This window comes from Genypterus blacodes, unplaced genomic scaffold, assembly GCF_046128005.1.
Source record: "Genypterus blacodes isolate CSIRO-AG114 ecotype Tasmania unplaced genomic scaffold, CSIRO-AGI_Gbla_v1 ptg000010l_1, whole genome shotgun sequence".
Lineage (NCBI taxonomy): Eukaryota > Metazoa > Chordata > Actinopteri > Ophidiiformes > Ophidiidae > Genypterus > Genypterus blacodes.
In genome coordinates, this window is record NW_027466824.1 from 427,501 (window position 1) to 445,331 (window position 17,831).

General features: G+C 45.6%; 1 protein-coding gene across 1 annotated transcript in view; it reads right to left on the reverse strand.

The window, feature by feature from the left end:
* Positions 1-3,143, reverse strand: part of oprm1 (opioid receptor, mu 1) — a 15,120-nt gene extending 11,977 nt beyond the window's left edge. Inside the window, exon 1 of the mRNA XM_076159093.1 lies at positions 2,872-3,143. Coding sequence (XP_076015208.1) covers positions 2,872-3,143 — 272 coding nt within the window. The remainder of the gene's footprint in view (positions 1-2,871) is intronic.
* Positions 3,144-17,831: the final 14,688 nt, after the last annotated feature.

Genomic DNA, 17,831 nt, shown 5'->3' on the forward strand with positions numbered 1-17,831 from the left:
GCATCTGTGGCAGGTGGAAGGACACGGCTGGCTGGCAACAAGTACGTGCATGAGGCGCTGAGAGTCAAAGACGTTGGTCGTTGTGAAGAATGGCCGCCTGATTCTGTTGATGCTCATTGGAAACAAACAGCAGAAGTACAGATGCTTGTTGCTTGTACTGGGTTGTGTGATTGTTCTGAAGAACAACAGGATGCGGGGGAGATTGACCACCGTTTACCTACGGGAGCCTGGCTGTGTCACGGCTCAGCGGAGCTCCGTTCATGTGAAATTGTGGTGAAGTCGAAAAAAAAACCCCATCCCAAACTTTTAGGAATAGCAGAGAGAAGCTGCTCCTCCTGCCTGCTGGAGGAGGGAGGCGGAGGTTCCTGCGGTGGGTGGGGGTGGGGGTGGGGGGGTCATTTTGGCGCATCACTACTCGAAACGCCTCCCAGTGTTTCCATGGGAACAGGAAGCACTCTGCGTCGACGGCATATTCCTGATGGGAACCCGTTGGGTTTCTGTTCAACCAAAATTGATTTTTCCAATCTATGCGTGCGGATGTCTGCTCCAGTCTGTTTGCTCACATGAAGTTTGCAGATGTAAGTGAGAGAGAGAGAGAGAGAGAGAGAGAGAGAGAGAGAGAGAGAGAGAGAGAGAGAGAGATCATGGCTGTAACAGTGGTGTTGCTTGCTGAGAGGAAGAAGGAAAACATCTCTTCCCGCTTTCCGTTTCCATGTAATGTAGCAAAGCTGCGACTGTTCATTTCTATTGAGGTCATTAGCTAAACGGGCCGTCACTTTCAATCTACCGACAGAGACGAAGAGGGAACGGCTCAGATACAATCAGAGGAGGAGGATGGTACATGTTAACAGCAGAAAGTTGCCCGTACACACACACACACACACACACACACACACACACACACACACACACACACACACACACACACACACACACACACACACACACACACACACACACACACACACACACACACACACACACACACACACACACACAGGAGCGCCTCTGGCAGTCTGTCAGTGTCAGCGGCTGACGCACGTTCCATTAAGATCAGAGGAATGGAGGTTGGGTCTGCTTCCATCTGTGTCCATGAACCCGGCAGGCGGAGGAGGAAGTGTGACAGGCGGCGTGAGTAATGTCCTCCGCCACCCGTCCATCAACACCTTTGACCACAAACATCTTTTGAATGCACAATAAGAAACCTATACATCACAAACGCCCTCGCTGCATTTGTCAAACGGATGCACTCGAATGCGTTTTCACTCAGAGCCCTGCGGCCCGGCGCTCCCTCCTCTCCCTCCTCTTCCTCTTTTTCTCAGCCTCATGAGAGATCGGCCCGCCAGAGATTCAAAGCAGAAACATCCTGTGTTCAACAAACCAGAACTATTTGGGGAAACACTCAAACTGGAGGGGGATGATTGTGCATTCTGGCACGGCGGTGATGCTGCATCACAATGGAGGAGTGAAGGACGCTGAAACATACAGAACGCCATTCCCTATTAAGATCCTCTTCCATTTCTACAGCCACTCAAGCTCCACAGTGACACATCCACTGAGACAAATACAGTGATCTTCCTCAGCATCTCATCATCATCTTCCTCTCCCTCTTTGCCAACCATCAGTCTAATCGCTTCCTCAATTCTCTGCTCATTTATAACTTTGTCTCATCCTTGTTTCTCTCCCTCTCCTCCTCCTCCTCCTCCTCCTCCTTCATCTCCTACTTCTCCACCATAATATTCTTTTTCATCCGCCAATTTTCTTTTAAGTATCTCAACTCACGGCGTAGTTTCAGCCCGGGGAGCTTTACAAACCACATAATGTTGTATTATCGGGGTCTAATTAGTGGAAAGCCCATCAAAATGTTGTGACGTCCATCAGCAGAGTCGTCTCCAAAACATAACAGAGTGCTTCAGGCCAAACGCAAAAAGTGTTGGATTGGTTCATTTCACGTGTGTGTGTGTGTGTGTGTGTGTGTGTGTGTGTGTGGTGTGTGTGTGTGTGTGTGTGTGTTGCATTAATCATTATCAGGGTTTGTGAAAATGGGAAGAGCCACATGCACATAACGAATCTAGCAATCAGTCAGCCCTGATTTATCCAGAGTGTGTGTGTGTGTGTGTGTGTGTGTGTGCGTGTGTGTGTGTGTGTGTGTGTGTGTGTGTGTGTGTGTGTGAGCCTCACACACTCAGACAAACAAATACAACATCTGCAAGTTTTTCAAATTAATATGACATCAGCAGCAAAAATATAAACCATGTAAGTGACCGGCATACAAGGAGGGAAACACTGCAATCCCATGCATACTGAGTGAAAACCTCATCTTTTGTTCTATCCCTCTATAAGCTATAGTTGCTCCTTCAGTTCCAAACTAACACAACTTTTCAGGGACTCCACAGACACAGCCCAGAGGTCACCATATAAGGTCAGCAGCATGTTGATATGATACAGAGAGATCTATACACACACACACACACACACACAGGATATGAACACTGTGTGTACATTGTTGTGTATATGGATCCTCATGCAGTAGAGGAAACGTGTTTTGTGCGTCTTTCCTCTTCAAACCTCGCTGGCATCGCTTTGTGCGCGCAGCCGTGCCAGGTTGGAGACGCTTTACGCACAGGACGCAGCTGGATCTGGCAACCCTCGTCAACACCACATTCACATGGTGCCACACACGCACAAGCACGTTAAGGGAGCAACAGGTTAAAAGTGCGAGCCTACTTGGGCCCCCCATCGTGTTTAACTGGAGGGGTTCGGTTCAAAAGCGAGGACAGTTTTGCGTAATTTGCGTAACACATTCTGCACACACACACACACACACACACACACACACGTTCACGTGTATGTCTAAGTACTTTGTCTTACCTGATGATGACATACATGACCAGCACGTTACCAACCAGCCCCACCACACACACTATGGAGTACAGAGCGGTGATAACAATCGCGATGATGACCGGGTTCGTGTCGTCTTCCAGCCTGCCGGGCACACCGCGGTCGGTGTCGCACCGCGGGTCCGCCAGGCTCGGGGTGGTGTTGTTGTTGCCGTCGGTGAAGTTCTTGCAGAAGGTATTGTTGTAAAACACCGGGAACTGGCTCCGGTAATCCGCGTCCGAGAGGTTTCCTGCACTCTCCATGGCTCCCGGGTCGGTGGTGCTTGAGAGCGGCTGGTGCTTGCGCGTGGATCCGCTGCTCAGGTGCCTCTTGGCGGACTTGATGACAGTAACGCCCCGCGGGGTTCCTGCACGCGGGACGGAGCGCCGTTACGTTAAGTGTCCGCGCGCTGGAGAACGGAGCGATGTGGCGCGAGGCAGCGACGGCAGAGCGCAGGGACGAGCTGTGCGCGCGGCACACGGAGCATGCGGGACACGCGGCGGCGCGAGGGGAAAGGAAGGAAGGAAGCAAGGAAGGAAGTAGGGAAGCAGCGCCTCACCTACCGTCCTCGCTTCCTTTCTTTCCTTCACTTGTTTTTTATGTGATATTTAATATACAACGACCGCGCGCACGCACACACACACACACACACACAGTTGAACAGAGTGTTGACCCCAGCACAGGTGTAACTGATCTCATTCAGTTTAAATCTTCACCCGATTGGTTAAAATGTCTAATTGAATAACAATAATGCACACAAAAGGAAAAACAATATCTTGTAACTTGTAACACAACATTCCCCCACAGAGCGACGTTCATTCCCACACGATGCCTTTTTGTGTCATGTTGTTGCTGTAAGTGAGGAGTTAGACTGAGTTAGCGGGACGCTCCTGACCCTTGACCCTTGAGTGGAGGTGCAGGTCTGATCTCCTCACTCATTAATGTTCACTTCTCATCCTCACACTTCTGATCTCTGTTATGTCATTCTAATCAGTGGAGCCAAGCAGGGGAATGTAGTTCAGTGTAATCCAATAGGGATTGATTTTAATCAAGATAATGTCTCTGCCTGTCTCATTACAGCTTCAGAGAGGCACAGAATGGGCAAAGATCATTAGTGAAACGTGCCAGAGGCCTGTTTGGAGGGGAACAACACTGCTGTCCAAAGTCATCCTTCTGACTCATTTTATGCACAATCAACAACGCCCACACATTAAAGGAAGTAGCTGGATAATGATATGAGTGCACCGGCAACCAGACTGACAAAAACAACGCAAAGCAACTGGAAGTAATTGCTTTATATGTGTCTACCCAATTCCTTCCTTTTAGTTTAAATCCCGATGAAAGAGGAAGAGTCAGGCCGCTAAAGGGCACTCGCTCTCTTAAATGTCATTTTGTTGGCGCGCTTCAAAAGGTTTCACCAATGATTTCAGTGAGACATGACTCGATATTCTTTTGTGTAACTTTTAGGACTCAGCTCGCTTTGTAACATACTTCCAAGTAGTCAATAAGTAAGGAAGTCAGTCAGTAAGTGGAAGTTATGCCTTTTAACATCGGCTGAGTCTCCCACGTTCCTATCCAACAGCAAATACACTTTAATATAAAACAAAGAGGGTTATTTTAATATAACCCAGTGAACACACATACATGTACATAATGTGTGTGAGTTGTTCCTCGTGTGATTTTCAGACATCTGCTGCCTTCAGAACTAATTGGCTGCACCTCTATAAACAAACAACAGCTTCAAAGGATCTGAGCTTCAGCTGTCACTCAAACTGCTTGTGACATCTTCCAGGCTGTCACATTTCCTTCTTTCAGGCACTTCTTCAGCATTCACCAAAATGATTCAGCGATCGCCACCGCACTCCACCTTTGCTTCAGGATCTTTCTGGTGATGTTGTAGTGAATTTCGAGTAAATCAAGCTGTGACCTTTAAGAAACGGATCAATAGTGCTGGAATAAATGCTTTGATGAGGAACCTTTGTGGAATAAATGTAGAAATGACAGCGTGTTATTTCTGTCATCATTCCACTGAAGTGTTACTTGACATTTGTGCGCCTGTGATGAAGTTCAAGGGAAGGGGCTTCGTCCTGTTGCCATGGTGAGGATGAACATTCCATTTCCCAGAGGCAATACCTTCACAAGCTACACACAGACACACACGCGCTCTCTCTCTGCATGAGAATGTGTGTATGGTGTGTATGATGTAACCCTCACATAGCGAGCGCCCTGCAGTTACAGCACATTAGACGGATTTGCTTTAAGGACTTCAAATGTAAAGAGAAGAAGAATCACAGCGGCACATCCACTCACACACTGCAGGTTTCTGATGTGTGGGAGGAGATAAGTGACTGAATCTACCGCCTACCCATCAGAAACCTATTGGATCTGTTACAACTCAATCAAGTAGAGGAATAAAACCCTGAGTCCTGTGATTCTTTACATTTGTACGAGTCGACAAAGAGCTTGAGTCAAAACAGCCACAGGCACAACCTCCTCCTCTCAGTGTCTTATGGTCATTTTGGTGGAGAAAACAATCTTGCTTTTCATTTCATTCGAGGTGGATTGATCAAACCAATCTGGCGTGTTAGAGCCTGAATAGAGCGCTCAGCGGGGCAACGTCTCTTACCAAACAAGACAAAAGGACACATGCAGCACTTGTTTAGAGGAGATTGTCTCCTCCTGGCTGTGCGGCGCTTTGTCACCGCTCTCCTCTCTCTATTTACACAAGATAAATATTTACACTTTCTTGCGGGCGACATGTATTTGTCATCTTATTTTAGATGAAACGTGTTTAACCAGGGGGATGTTTATGTTATCTTCTTACAGCACACGTGGATGCACATGATGAGACCGCCTCAAGTGACTCAACGCAGTCATGCCACGGATGTTTGGACAGTGATTGAGTTACGGTTTATGTCAGGGATAGATAAGATAAGGGACATCATGCTTGTTTAGTGTATAGGAGAAAAGCCTGTATGTGATGATGATGATGATGATGATGATGGTGATGTAAGCTTTAATGCAAATGAGCAGGATTCGTCAAAGAATTCTGACAATCAGTGCCATGATTGCATTTTCAAAGCAAGACTAAAAGAGCTTTGATGAGGCAATTCCACTGTGTTCAATATGCAGGAGAGACAAGAAGAGACAAAGGGAGCCGCCTCCAAATCTGTGTGAAGGAGCCAAACACTGGCTAACTGCTGTGACAGAGAGCCGCTCCGGTCACGACACACACATGCAGGATGAGCCATACCGGCTTATGTATGACCCCGCCTTTGCTGCAGGGGCGATGGAGTCACGCCAAAGTGCCTGTTCATGAAATGTTTACGGTATTTTGTTTGCTCCCTGTGGTGTCGTGAGTAAATGAGAGAGGGAGGAGGAGAATGCATGCTTCAGATTCAATCTCACTGTGGATTTCTGTGGATGGGGGAGGGATCACTACCTCCCTCCCTCCCTCCCTCCCTCCTTCCCTCTCAGACCCACCTGGAGTGGCCTTTCCAATTCTCTCGTCCACTTAATGTCTGACGGCCCCTCTCTATGATGGAACACTTTACACACTTCCGATACTCGGTTAAGCAAATAGTTTGACATTGAGCGTCACTCCTGATAGAATACAAGCAGGAAGAAAGCAAGGAGAGATACTGAAGATCTATAAACTACATCATAAACATATGTGGTCTAAATGGACGTATAGGAACACATTTTCTCTTTCAGCAGTGCTGCATAAAGAGGATAGATAATAGAATACAGTGTCACAATGTGAAGCAGGTTATCAGTGGAATAGAGGAGAATGTAACATGATGCCATCACGTCTTGAGATACAAATACGATACAATAAGCAGTGATACAATGCTTAATTAGACTTGTGACATTCTAACACACATTGTCTTTGCTTTGTGTTATAAGTGCGACACTTTGCCTCACTGCTACACACGAGACAGAAGAGTAAATGCTTCCAGTGACGGCAGCAGTGTCTATGGAGCGAGCAAAGATAAGAGATCAACAAATGCTAATAAAGAAACAAATACAACCAAAGATGATTATTGAGCACAAGGTTTCTGTGCTGGATTCTCTCAGGGATGTTTGACAAGGGCGGCTTTGCTGCTCCTGTTCCTGCTCCCCAGTTCCCAGTTACACAAGCCTCAGATATCCAGTTTGTACACGAGCGAAGGTAAAATCCAAGGATGTTGGGCCTGCATGGCGCATGTCAGCGTCACGTGGAAGAATGTAAACCAAACGCAGGTACTTGTAGTATTTGTTAGTCGAAGGACGCGTCCCATTCCTGCCGCTGTGCTGCCTTGGGCTCTCTCTCTGTGTAAATAATGTCAAACAAAGCAGAAGTATGAGGTACGGAGGTGCAGGAGAGGTAACCTTGGGGTCACGCGTTTACTCTTCCTCCTCCTCCTCCTCCTCTCTCTCAAAGGGAAGAATCAGCAGCAGCAGCTTTACCTCAAACTAACTGAGGGAGGATTCAAAACAAATACAACTCTAAAAAAAATCTAAATATGCTGAAAAAACCCCACACAAGTCCAACACACAGGTTTGATTATTCCACTTTGATGGAAAGTGGAATAAAAACATGACTTTAAAATGGATTTCAAATGGTGTTTATTAGTATTTGCCTCATATAAACACATTTAAACACACACACTTACTAACAACACACTGGATTCATACAGAAAGGTCAATAACAAAAGGTTTCCATCAGTCGGCACAAGAAGCGCGACACACACACACACACACACACACACACACACACAGCTCCATTATGCAAATGTCAAAATCTATTCACTCAATCAATCACATGAACGATCCATCACATTTATCCAGTGTAATCAATGCCACACTTGCATTCCCTCACCTGGTGTAACATGATTAAGCGGTGAATCATGCAAATGTATTCATGATTAAATGCATTTGAAGCTTTAACTGAACAGTACAGAACAGAGATCAGAGCACAGACTTAGTTAGGTTGGGCTCCTTCATTTCTCTCCCTTCCTGCTGTTACATCTTCCTCCTCTCTCTCTCCTTTCCCCCCCGGGTGTATCGAGTGATGAAGACATACGGCTGTAACACGCAGGTTGTGAAATGCGGAGTGTGATTGGATGCAGAGCCAGGATTTAGAGCTACACTGTAAAGAAAATACGGCAGGGATAAGTGGTCACCTTGAAGCCGTATCGTACGTCACCTTGTTCCGGGTTATGAATCACCTGTTTATTTATAACCGGCTGCAGAAAGGTGTCATTGTGCCGCAGCTTTTGTGCTCTGTTCTGAGCCGCTTCACTTCCAAACCATCGAGCCTTTACAGCGTCTAATGATGAAATGTGTCGGCGTAAAGAAGCCAGAGCAGCGTTTGTGTCTCTGCGCTCACATTTGAAAATTTGCAGCGTTCAGTGTAAAGAAGAATGTAATCAACCGGCTGGCTGAAGCGTCCTTAGAGAAATTCCTGCAGATTCTTTATTGTCCAACGACGCAGGAGGAAAGTGCAGCTCCCTCGCTGTTTCACGCTGATGGTGGACATTTGCAGAAGCTTTTGTCTGAAGCCACAAACACACAAAAGGTATAGAAGTCCAACTAGACAGCCCGGAGAAGACCCACAATTATGTGCCACCATGTTGAAAGTTAATGACTTGGTTGCACTTAAAGAGGCTGCTGCTGCTGCTGCTGAGTGTGGAGGCTTTGTAATCTGGACTCAACCAATCATTTAAATGGAGATGAGATGGTGCAGTCGTCCAATTGCTGAGCGAAGCTGCCGTCGTTTCCTGTGTCTCTGAACAGCACTTCTCTCCTATTTCCACTCAAAGGAGGTTTCAGAAGCACGCTGTCGCAATTGAAGAAGAAGAAGAAAAAGAAGAGGAAGAAGCCCAGGCCTGTGTGCTTTGGCTGGTTGTTGTTGTTGTTTTTGTTTTGAGCAGGTTGCTCAGAATAGTTTTGAACCGTATACACATAACTGTTTTGTTGGTTTCTTCAGAGTGATGCATCTTCTGCGAACCACAGATCAATTGGTGCCATTAAAATGAGACCGGGATACATTTTAGGAAGTGCATGATGAATAAAGCCATTAAGTTGTGTTGTTATTGTCGTTCCAGGGCAGCTCTGTTGCATCAAAGCCATTAGGCAGGAACATGAATACGGAAATGCGGCCAAGTGGAAATGCAACAAAGAAATCAACAAAACTAGAGTGACCAGAGCGGCAATTTGGCTCCTGAATTTTAGATGAAGTTTGATTTCACTTCGCAAAGGGCGCAATAAACCAAAAGAAGTGAATGTTTAAACTACAGCTGGGTTTGTGTGTGTGTGTGTGTGTGTCAGTGTGACAAAGCTGTAGATCAACACGTTGTGGGGGCTGGGAGTGTGAACAACCCCACTGGGGTGTGTGTGTGTGTGTGTGTGTGTGTGTGTGTGGGGGGGGGGGGGATTGTCAGGTTTGATTTCAGGCATGGTCACATTTGACACCGTCACTGAATCCTCACTCATCTGTGAGACTTTCTAACAGAAGCAGCAGAGAAGAAGATTCATTCTCCTTCTCAACAATTCAATCAAACTATTCTTGTTGAGGATCTTTTGTGCCTCGCCCCATTGTGTGTGTGTGTGTGTGTGTGTGTGTGTGTGTGTGTGTGTGTGTGTGTGTGTGTGTGTGTGTGTGTGTACCGAGCACATGAACACAGTGTGTAATGTCAAGGCCAGGGAGAATTTCATCATTTTTACCTTCACACTTGGTCCTCCACTCCTTTGTTCTCTTCTTCACGCCCTCTGCATCTCTTGGAGGTTGTCAGAATTCATAGTTACATCATAGTTAAGGCTTTCTTAGATAGTGAGGATCGTTCTGTGACAAAGTGTAACAAGTTTATGTGTTGAATTATGAAGGTAGCCGCTATCTTTAGTGCTAATGTGAGATGTGGCTAATGTATGCATTGTTGTGTACGTTTTCTCTCTGAACAGCATGATGGGTCGTTTGTTTGAAGTGTCAGCTGAGCTTGTTGCCATGGTAAAACTCCTGAGATGTAACACTCTTCACACAAAGCCATCGTCCCCTAAATCACTCCCATCCCAGCATTTGTTGTTAATGCTTATTGTGTTTTTTTTTCCGGTGTAATCCCCCTGACACACACGCACACACACACACGCACACGCACGATGGATCCTTAGCCTAACTGCTCTCTGACTCATTCGGTTGTTTTGTCATAACTGTAATTGTAATCGATTCCATCCAATACAACCATTTATTTTATTTCAGAATTCATTGATGTTTGTCTGATTGATCCGATTCATTTCAGCATTCAAATTGATGTTGATTGTCAAAATGGATGGATGATTTTGTAACAGGAGAAGCAGAGCAGCGAGCGCTCTGGTTGAAGCTAATGAGGATCCAGATGAATAATTCAATAACACACACAAAACACACACACACATTGCGGGAATCTGATCTGTAAAGAATTGATTGAATTATAAACTCTAGGCTCTCTAATGGGAACACATATGTAACTGTTTGATAGCTGCATAATGCATCACTGGACACAAACACTCATTGGCTGTGAGAACCCATCGCCTCCAATGAGCCCAGCCTGCATTTAATCACAGCCCCATGGTGTCGACGCTCCTTTATTAGTCCCTGTCCACACACCGACGTCTGAAATGTCTTCCTTTGATCTGCGTAATGGAGCAGAAACATCCTGCATGTTGTTTTATGTCTCACTTATGGCTCCATGTGTCTTTAGTATCTCACACACACACACACACACACACACACACACACACACACACACACACACACACACACCCTGTGACTCATCAGGTTTAATACCGTGGATGAGTTTGAACTAATAACCTTTAAGAGAGTTTGTCTCTTCCTCCCACCGTCCACTGGGCAGGAAGGACTGTTAATTAATATCCACTTAGTATGTGCTCATCATTTCATTACTGTCGATCATAGAATGCTGTTTAATGTCATCAGGCGGCGCTGGATGGTGAGCACACGTCACACACACACACACACACACACACAGAGAGTGTGTTCCCCAAATTCACCCCTGCTGCTCTACCCAGAGTAGATGACGGAGACAAAATGGCAAAAACTGAAAATGTTTTTGCAAGAAACAGAGGCACAAAGGAAAGAGAAAAAAAGCTTTGGAAGTGTCAACCTCCAGTTCAGCAAATTGCCTTGGGCCACCTGGTTGATCTACTTTATGTGAAGCCCGGAGGTGGTGGAGGTGAGAGGGAGGCCAGGCAGCCGTGTGTGTGCACAGATCCATCAGCACCAATCAGGTCTCTGCTCGTGGCTCTGAATAAGCCTCCAACCATGACGAACCAGCTGGGACCAGCCCGTGTGTTAGGATCGGCAGAGCTGAAGCGACGCACCGCAGTTATTCACCAAGTTCTCCATCTCAACACCCAGAGCTCATAACTACAGATGAGAGTCCAAACACAGAAGGATACGACGCTGTGTTCCATGTCCGTACTGTGCTGCTTAGGGAAACATACAGGTCCTTTATTCTGTTAATCAATCTGTGAAAGGGGATCAACATCAGGCTAAAGTGATGAAACACTTCCCTGTTTTTAGCAAACAAAACCTTTATGTTGAAATTAAAGGATTCTATTTAAGTCTCGATCTTCTCTGGTTTCTTTTTCAATCTTTTCAGACAGAATGTTTTTCCAACTGATGCACAGATTCAGAGTGAACTAGAATTAGTTTCAGACAGAATTTGCAATGATTTCATTAGGAGGCTTGTAACTTTTCAATCACAGCATTCCTTCTGTAATGAGTCTTTGAGGATATTTCATAAAGAATTCAGGTTATCCTTAAACTGAGCGTCTCTAATCAGCGCTGGAGCTCCAGCAGAGTAGCAGCTGATGCCTTTTCATGATCAAAACTTCCAAACATTGTCATTCTCCGTCCTCCAGTCAGGTCGCTCTCTCTCCTGCCTTCGCAAATCAAATTCTCGTCCACGTGGCGGCGACCGGCCGCCTTTCACCAAGGTTAAACAATGATAATCAGTTATTATTTCCCCGGAGTGTACGCTGATAATTCTGTTTACGAGACCATCGGCTGCATTCACCCATCACACACACACACACACACACACACACACACACACACACCTTTCTGAAAGCTGGACACAGTCACAGCGAGGAGGAGACGAGCAGAAACGTGTGGAGGACCAAATTCCAAAACTCTGACTTGGCTGTGTGGTGATTTTATTGACATTTGCCTGTCAGGGTTGGAGCCCCGTCCTCCGTTTAGAGCCTTCAGCCTTCACACCTCAACTCAGCGTCAACTCCTACTTCAAACAGAAAACCATTTACCAGGTCAGCATTGAGCTCTCATGGAAACCTCGCTGCTCACTTCGCTCTGATGGAAGAATCAGGCCTGTAGGCTGCAGATCAGCGGGAGCAGAGCCGTGACTCATATATACCATGTTTAATGTGTACAACAGGTGGCCTTCTGAATGGAGGGCCCTCATTCCACATCTACATGCAGATCGTTCCCAAAGACACAGCAGCACATAATGAATTGCTCCCGGCGGTCATATTCTCCACCAGCTTGACACCATTCTCTTGAGTTGTAGGTTCCCTATTGTGTTATTGTGGTAAACAGCAGCAGCAACAACAGATTGTCACTAAAACACAAAGCAAGGATCCGTCAGAATAAAACAAATGTGACAAATCAAGTTTCCTCCCTGGTAAAACATTTGCAGAGTTTGTGTTGACGGGCTTGAAAGCTGCTTTGTGTGAATTCTTCAGCTTCTCCTTTATTCCAAGATGTGTTCAAAATCGTTTTGAGTAAACAAATCAGCCCGGCGCATGTGAAGAGGTAAAAGCAGAGATAAACACACACACACACACACACACACACTCACACACAGCGTCCTTGAGAGAGCAGGTGCAACGTTTATTAAAATAAAGCACACGAAAGCAGGAGACGTTCAGCCTCTTTGCTGTGGTTTAGATGTGCACCTGCTTCAGCTTTCACATGGAAACACAGGCAGCAACAGTGCTGAAGTAACCCAGGCAGAAGCTATTACAGCTGCGCAAGCTATCCAGTTAAAGTGATGATAAGGCTGCACACTCAGCAGGTATGAATCATTTTTATTACAAAAACAAACTCGCTAAAACAAATCTGGCAATAGAGAGAGGCCGCAGCTTTCTGCATCGCTGAGATTAGAGGGGGGGGGGAAATGCTTCATGATGAAACAGAACCTATGACCGTGCGCAGTGATCAACCACCTCCTCTATAGGACTCTAGTCTCTTTACATGCTGACCCATGCAGCCCATGGCTAAAAGCTCAAGTGCCTCCAGCAATCCACACAGAACAAGTGTGTTCTTGTTGTTATCTAAATAAACCCAAGAGCAAACATGGGCCCTCTGTGATCCAGGCTCATCAGAGCAACAGATTCATTTAGGATTGGACACTAAAAATAAGAAGTGTGATCAAATACGCAGCTATCAGTCTTTATAAAAGGAAGTAAATGAAATATTGGACTTCACCTCCACACTGACTCCTTCCTCATCTAAGAGGAAACATCACACACACACACACACACACACACTTCTTACACACTTGATTCTTAGCTGCAGTCTGATAGTGAAGTTCAGTTTTCCATGAATTCCTTTATTCAGATCCACTCATTCAGTAACAGATCAGCTACTCAACACTGCTATAGAGAGGTGAGTGGGTTTAGAAGGCTAAGGTTGTAGAATAGATCACACACACACACACACACACACACACACACACACACACACACACACACACACACACACACACACACACACACACACACACACGCACACACACACACACACACACACACGTTTCCTGCACAGCCTGGACTCAGTCAGTGATGTAATGTGGTGCGATGGGCTTGAATGCTGATTCAGCCCCCTCTGATGGTCACTGATTGTAAGGAAACATGAAGGACAATCAGTGGAAGTGAAACACACACACACACACACACACCTCTGACAGGGCCTTTAAAGAGCAGACTTCATGATCTCATCATCTTCATGGGGGGAAAATCACACATGTAAATGCAGTGTGTGTGTGTGTGTGTGTGTGTGTGTGTGTGTGTGTGTGTCAGAAATATTACATTTCCTCACTATACAATGAAAAGTATAAAGTGAAGCCATACATAATGATATTTAATGGTTTTTATATCCCCGTCTCATCCAGCTGATAAAGCCTGGGGAGCCTTCACACTGCTCAGGTGTGTGTTCAGACACACGTGCTGTATTTGAATCCGTCACGTGTACACAGCCGTGTACATTAACAAACATAAGGTGGTCAAAGGTGTTTTTGCCTGTGCATGTTCATAGAGCCGTCAGAGGTAATAAAGCCGACTTTACCTGGCTGGCACGGTCCATTTCACTCAGGGGGGTGCTCCCTCTCCTCCTTCCTCCTCTCCTTTCATTTTCACATTCAAAGGAAAGTAGATACTGCACAGTCTTACCTTTCTGGGAATCTTTTTCATTTCAGCGTGATGATGAGACCAGTGAGCCTAAATGTCTGCGCACGCACACACACACACACACACACACACACACACACACACACACACACACACACACACACACACACACACACACACACACACACACACACACACACACACACACACACACACACACACACACACACACACACACACACACACACACACACACCTGACCTAAGTGACCTGGTCTACAGAAGGCCAGGATGTAATGAAGGGCACAACCATTACATCCTGGGTCTGAGGGGCGCACATTTGGCATATTAAATTTGACTATAAATGATGATTGAATCATACAAAGACATTTATGAACACAAATCAAGGGAATTCTTGATTTGACCTTTCCTCACAGCTCTGTTGGAGTAGGACAGGTGAGGCTCTGACTCCCCTGACCCCCTGTCTCTGGCTGACACATGACTCGTACAGACCAACATCCCTTCAATGTTGTGTTTTTGTGTCCATGGCAACTACAGTCTGCAATTCTGACGTGCTGGACCGAGTGCGTTTCTGATTTCCTCCTTATGTTCCTGCATTAATGTCCGGCATCTGTGTGAACACGTGACCCGGTGCTGCGCACACACACGCTCACAGCTCAGCCTGACCCTGTTTCACACATTCATTCACACCGGTGACACCATACAGTGTTACATAAGGGCTTTCACAGCTACAAACCTCCAGGGTCCATTTTCATTCTTATATGCTGATCAAACAGGTTAGAGACAAATACCTCTCATTCTTACTTGTGTTTACGTTTAGTGTGGTTTTAGGGACATGAGCTTCAGAGGTTTGAGAACTCTATCAATGTTTCAGGAAAAGTGTCACAGCAATTAAGAAGCACCGTTATATTTCTCTTAAAGCCATTTTCACAACCCAAGAGATCCATTAAGTAACTTAGGATGACTTCTATAATAAGGCTGTATGAAGGGTTTTGTCTATGTCTGATCACACACACACACACACACACACACACACTATAGCAACACTGAGAACTTTGCACAGATCAATGGTTTGCCTGAGTCGACAATTGTTTCAAAATTCCACAAATGAATCCAGGTGAGGGTGAACGCCACCGGAGCGTTCCATAAATGAAAGGGAACAGAAGGTTTGTCTTTATAATGCATTTGTGAAATTGAAAACCTATTTCCAGCAGAGTGGTGTTGTGACTCAAATCATAGAGTAAAGTCTCTGTAGGACTCATGAAGCCCAGATAAGCAGCGTTTAAACAGCCAGTAAGACTACATGATGCATTGTACCTGGTCTCAGTAGAGTCGCTTCCCAAGTATCTGCTGTGTTCCAGCTATGAAGAGGTCAGGGTTCACAGGACGCTGCAGTAAAAACCAAAACTCCCACCAGGATTTGACCCCTGTTCCTCTGCCCCAGTGGGATGGATGTGCTGCCACATTACACCACAGGAGTCTGAGGCCACTACAGCGCCCTGCAGCTGAGACACGACGGGCTGGAGGGAAGCTTCACCTTCAGACTGTAGGACTGATGCCGACTGATGCCTCTAAATGGGACAAAGTTAAGATGCTAACAGGCTGCAGACGATTGAGCGGATGCTAAAGTCCTGCTCCAAATGTACTAACTCCTAAATTAATTTGACATATGATCAAATTACACTAGGGTTCACTCTCCCTGACTTCATAACCTTCAGTAGTTTCCTCCTTGTGAGAAAATGTGGAAGTTCTGTGTAAAATTGCAGTGAAATTCTCCAAGCTAAAATGTGTCAAATGCTCAGTTAATTTCAATAAATTGAGCCACAAACACAAAGCAAACATGAAGCATCGAATAAAGGGTAAAGACCGAGAACACATGGGCTCCCGCCAAGAAAACAGCATTAAAGCAACAAACAAGTTATACACACAGTGGAGTGAGTGAGTGCAAGTGTGTAACATCATCCAGTAAACAAACTCCTCACACATCTCAGCAGCGGTTTGGTTCCTACCTGCTGACGTCATCTCGCTGTGGGAGACAAACGCTCAGAGTTCCAGGTGAACTTAATTGATCCGGGTTAAACCATGACTGACTGAGGGTGGGGGACATTACCTGAGGTTTTGCTTCTTTCTAAAGGTAGAAACTGTGACAAACTACATGCGGAGATGGTTTAGGCCACACAGGTAGATCACAGTCAGCTGGGAATGATTGTTAATCAACACACACACACACACACAGCAGAGACACAAGAGCGCATGCGTTGTTTCACAGAGGGAAGGGACGGACATGTTTTGATAGAAGTTCAAATTAGTATTTAGATGAATCGTCTGTTTCGTGTGTGTGTGTGTGTGTGTGTGTTGTGTGTGTGTGTGTTCTTTCTAAACTGCATTCTAACACTTGCATAATAAACTGTAGCTATAATTGTAGCTGTTGGGGAACTTGACAAAAGCATGTAGTACATATTTCATATTCTATTGGTCTTAAATTGTGCTGCAATAAGCCAAATATGATAAAATATCAAAATGGGGGAAGCAGTGGCTCAGTGGGTAGTGCTGGGAACCGGAGGGTCGCCGGTTCGAGCCCCTGCCGAGGTGCCCCTGAGCAAGGCACCAAACCCTCAATTGCTCCCCCCTCTGCGAAGGGTGGTAATGTAATGTAAGTCGCTTTGGATAAAAGCGTCTGCCAAATGATCGTAATGTAATGTAATGTAAAAATACATAGAATTAAATTGGATGAAGAGAGAAGATTGATATCATGCATAGTGTTCATCAGCATTCATGCAGATTCTGGCTGTAATGGATCAGATCCCAGCTTCCTTTAGACTGCAGCCACAGGACGTGTCAGCACAGCGACCCGTCACAACAGTGCAATATAACACAAAACCATGCAGTGACCTCCTCTTCTGCAGCACAGAACATGTCCTCTGCTTCTTAATGGACCTCCAAATGTCCCTCACAAAGTCATGGCGACGAGGCGAGCAGCACAATGAAAGTTCCCTCGTCTGCAGGTGGAATCTGAGCCGACTCTACCTAGAGATTCTGGAATGATGAGGAATCTGTAAAATAAGAGGAGTTAAGCGGAGCTCAGCAGGGACTGTTTTTAAACAAGAGAATGATTCAGCTCCTGTGTCTGCAGAGTTGCTGCCTGCGTTGTAAAAAAAACAGAAATTAATTAAAAAACGTATTCTGTCGTGGCTAAAAGGATAACACATCCCTCTGTGTGTGTGTGTGTGTGTGTGTGTGTGTGTGTGTGTGTGTGTGTGTAGCTGTTTGGTGCTTTTTCGATTCAAGGTGATTATAAATTCACATTTCTATTTTTGCTTACTGCTGGCTGTGATTTAATTTCCTGTGAAAAGATGAGAAATGAGCAATACAATGTCATCATTAATGCCATTCATTCATTAACAAGCAGGCTCCATAAGCACCCCAGATGATGACGCTCCAGATGTTTAGACGATTAACCCTTCAGGGAGCGTTTTACTCTTCCTTTCCCCAGCGTTTGTAGGATAAATGTCCCACTTCTCCTCC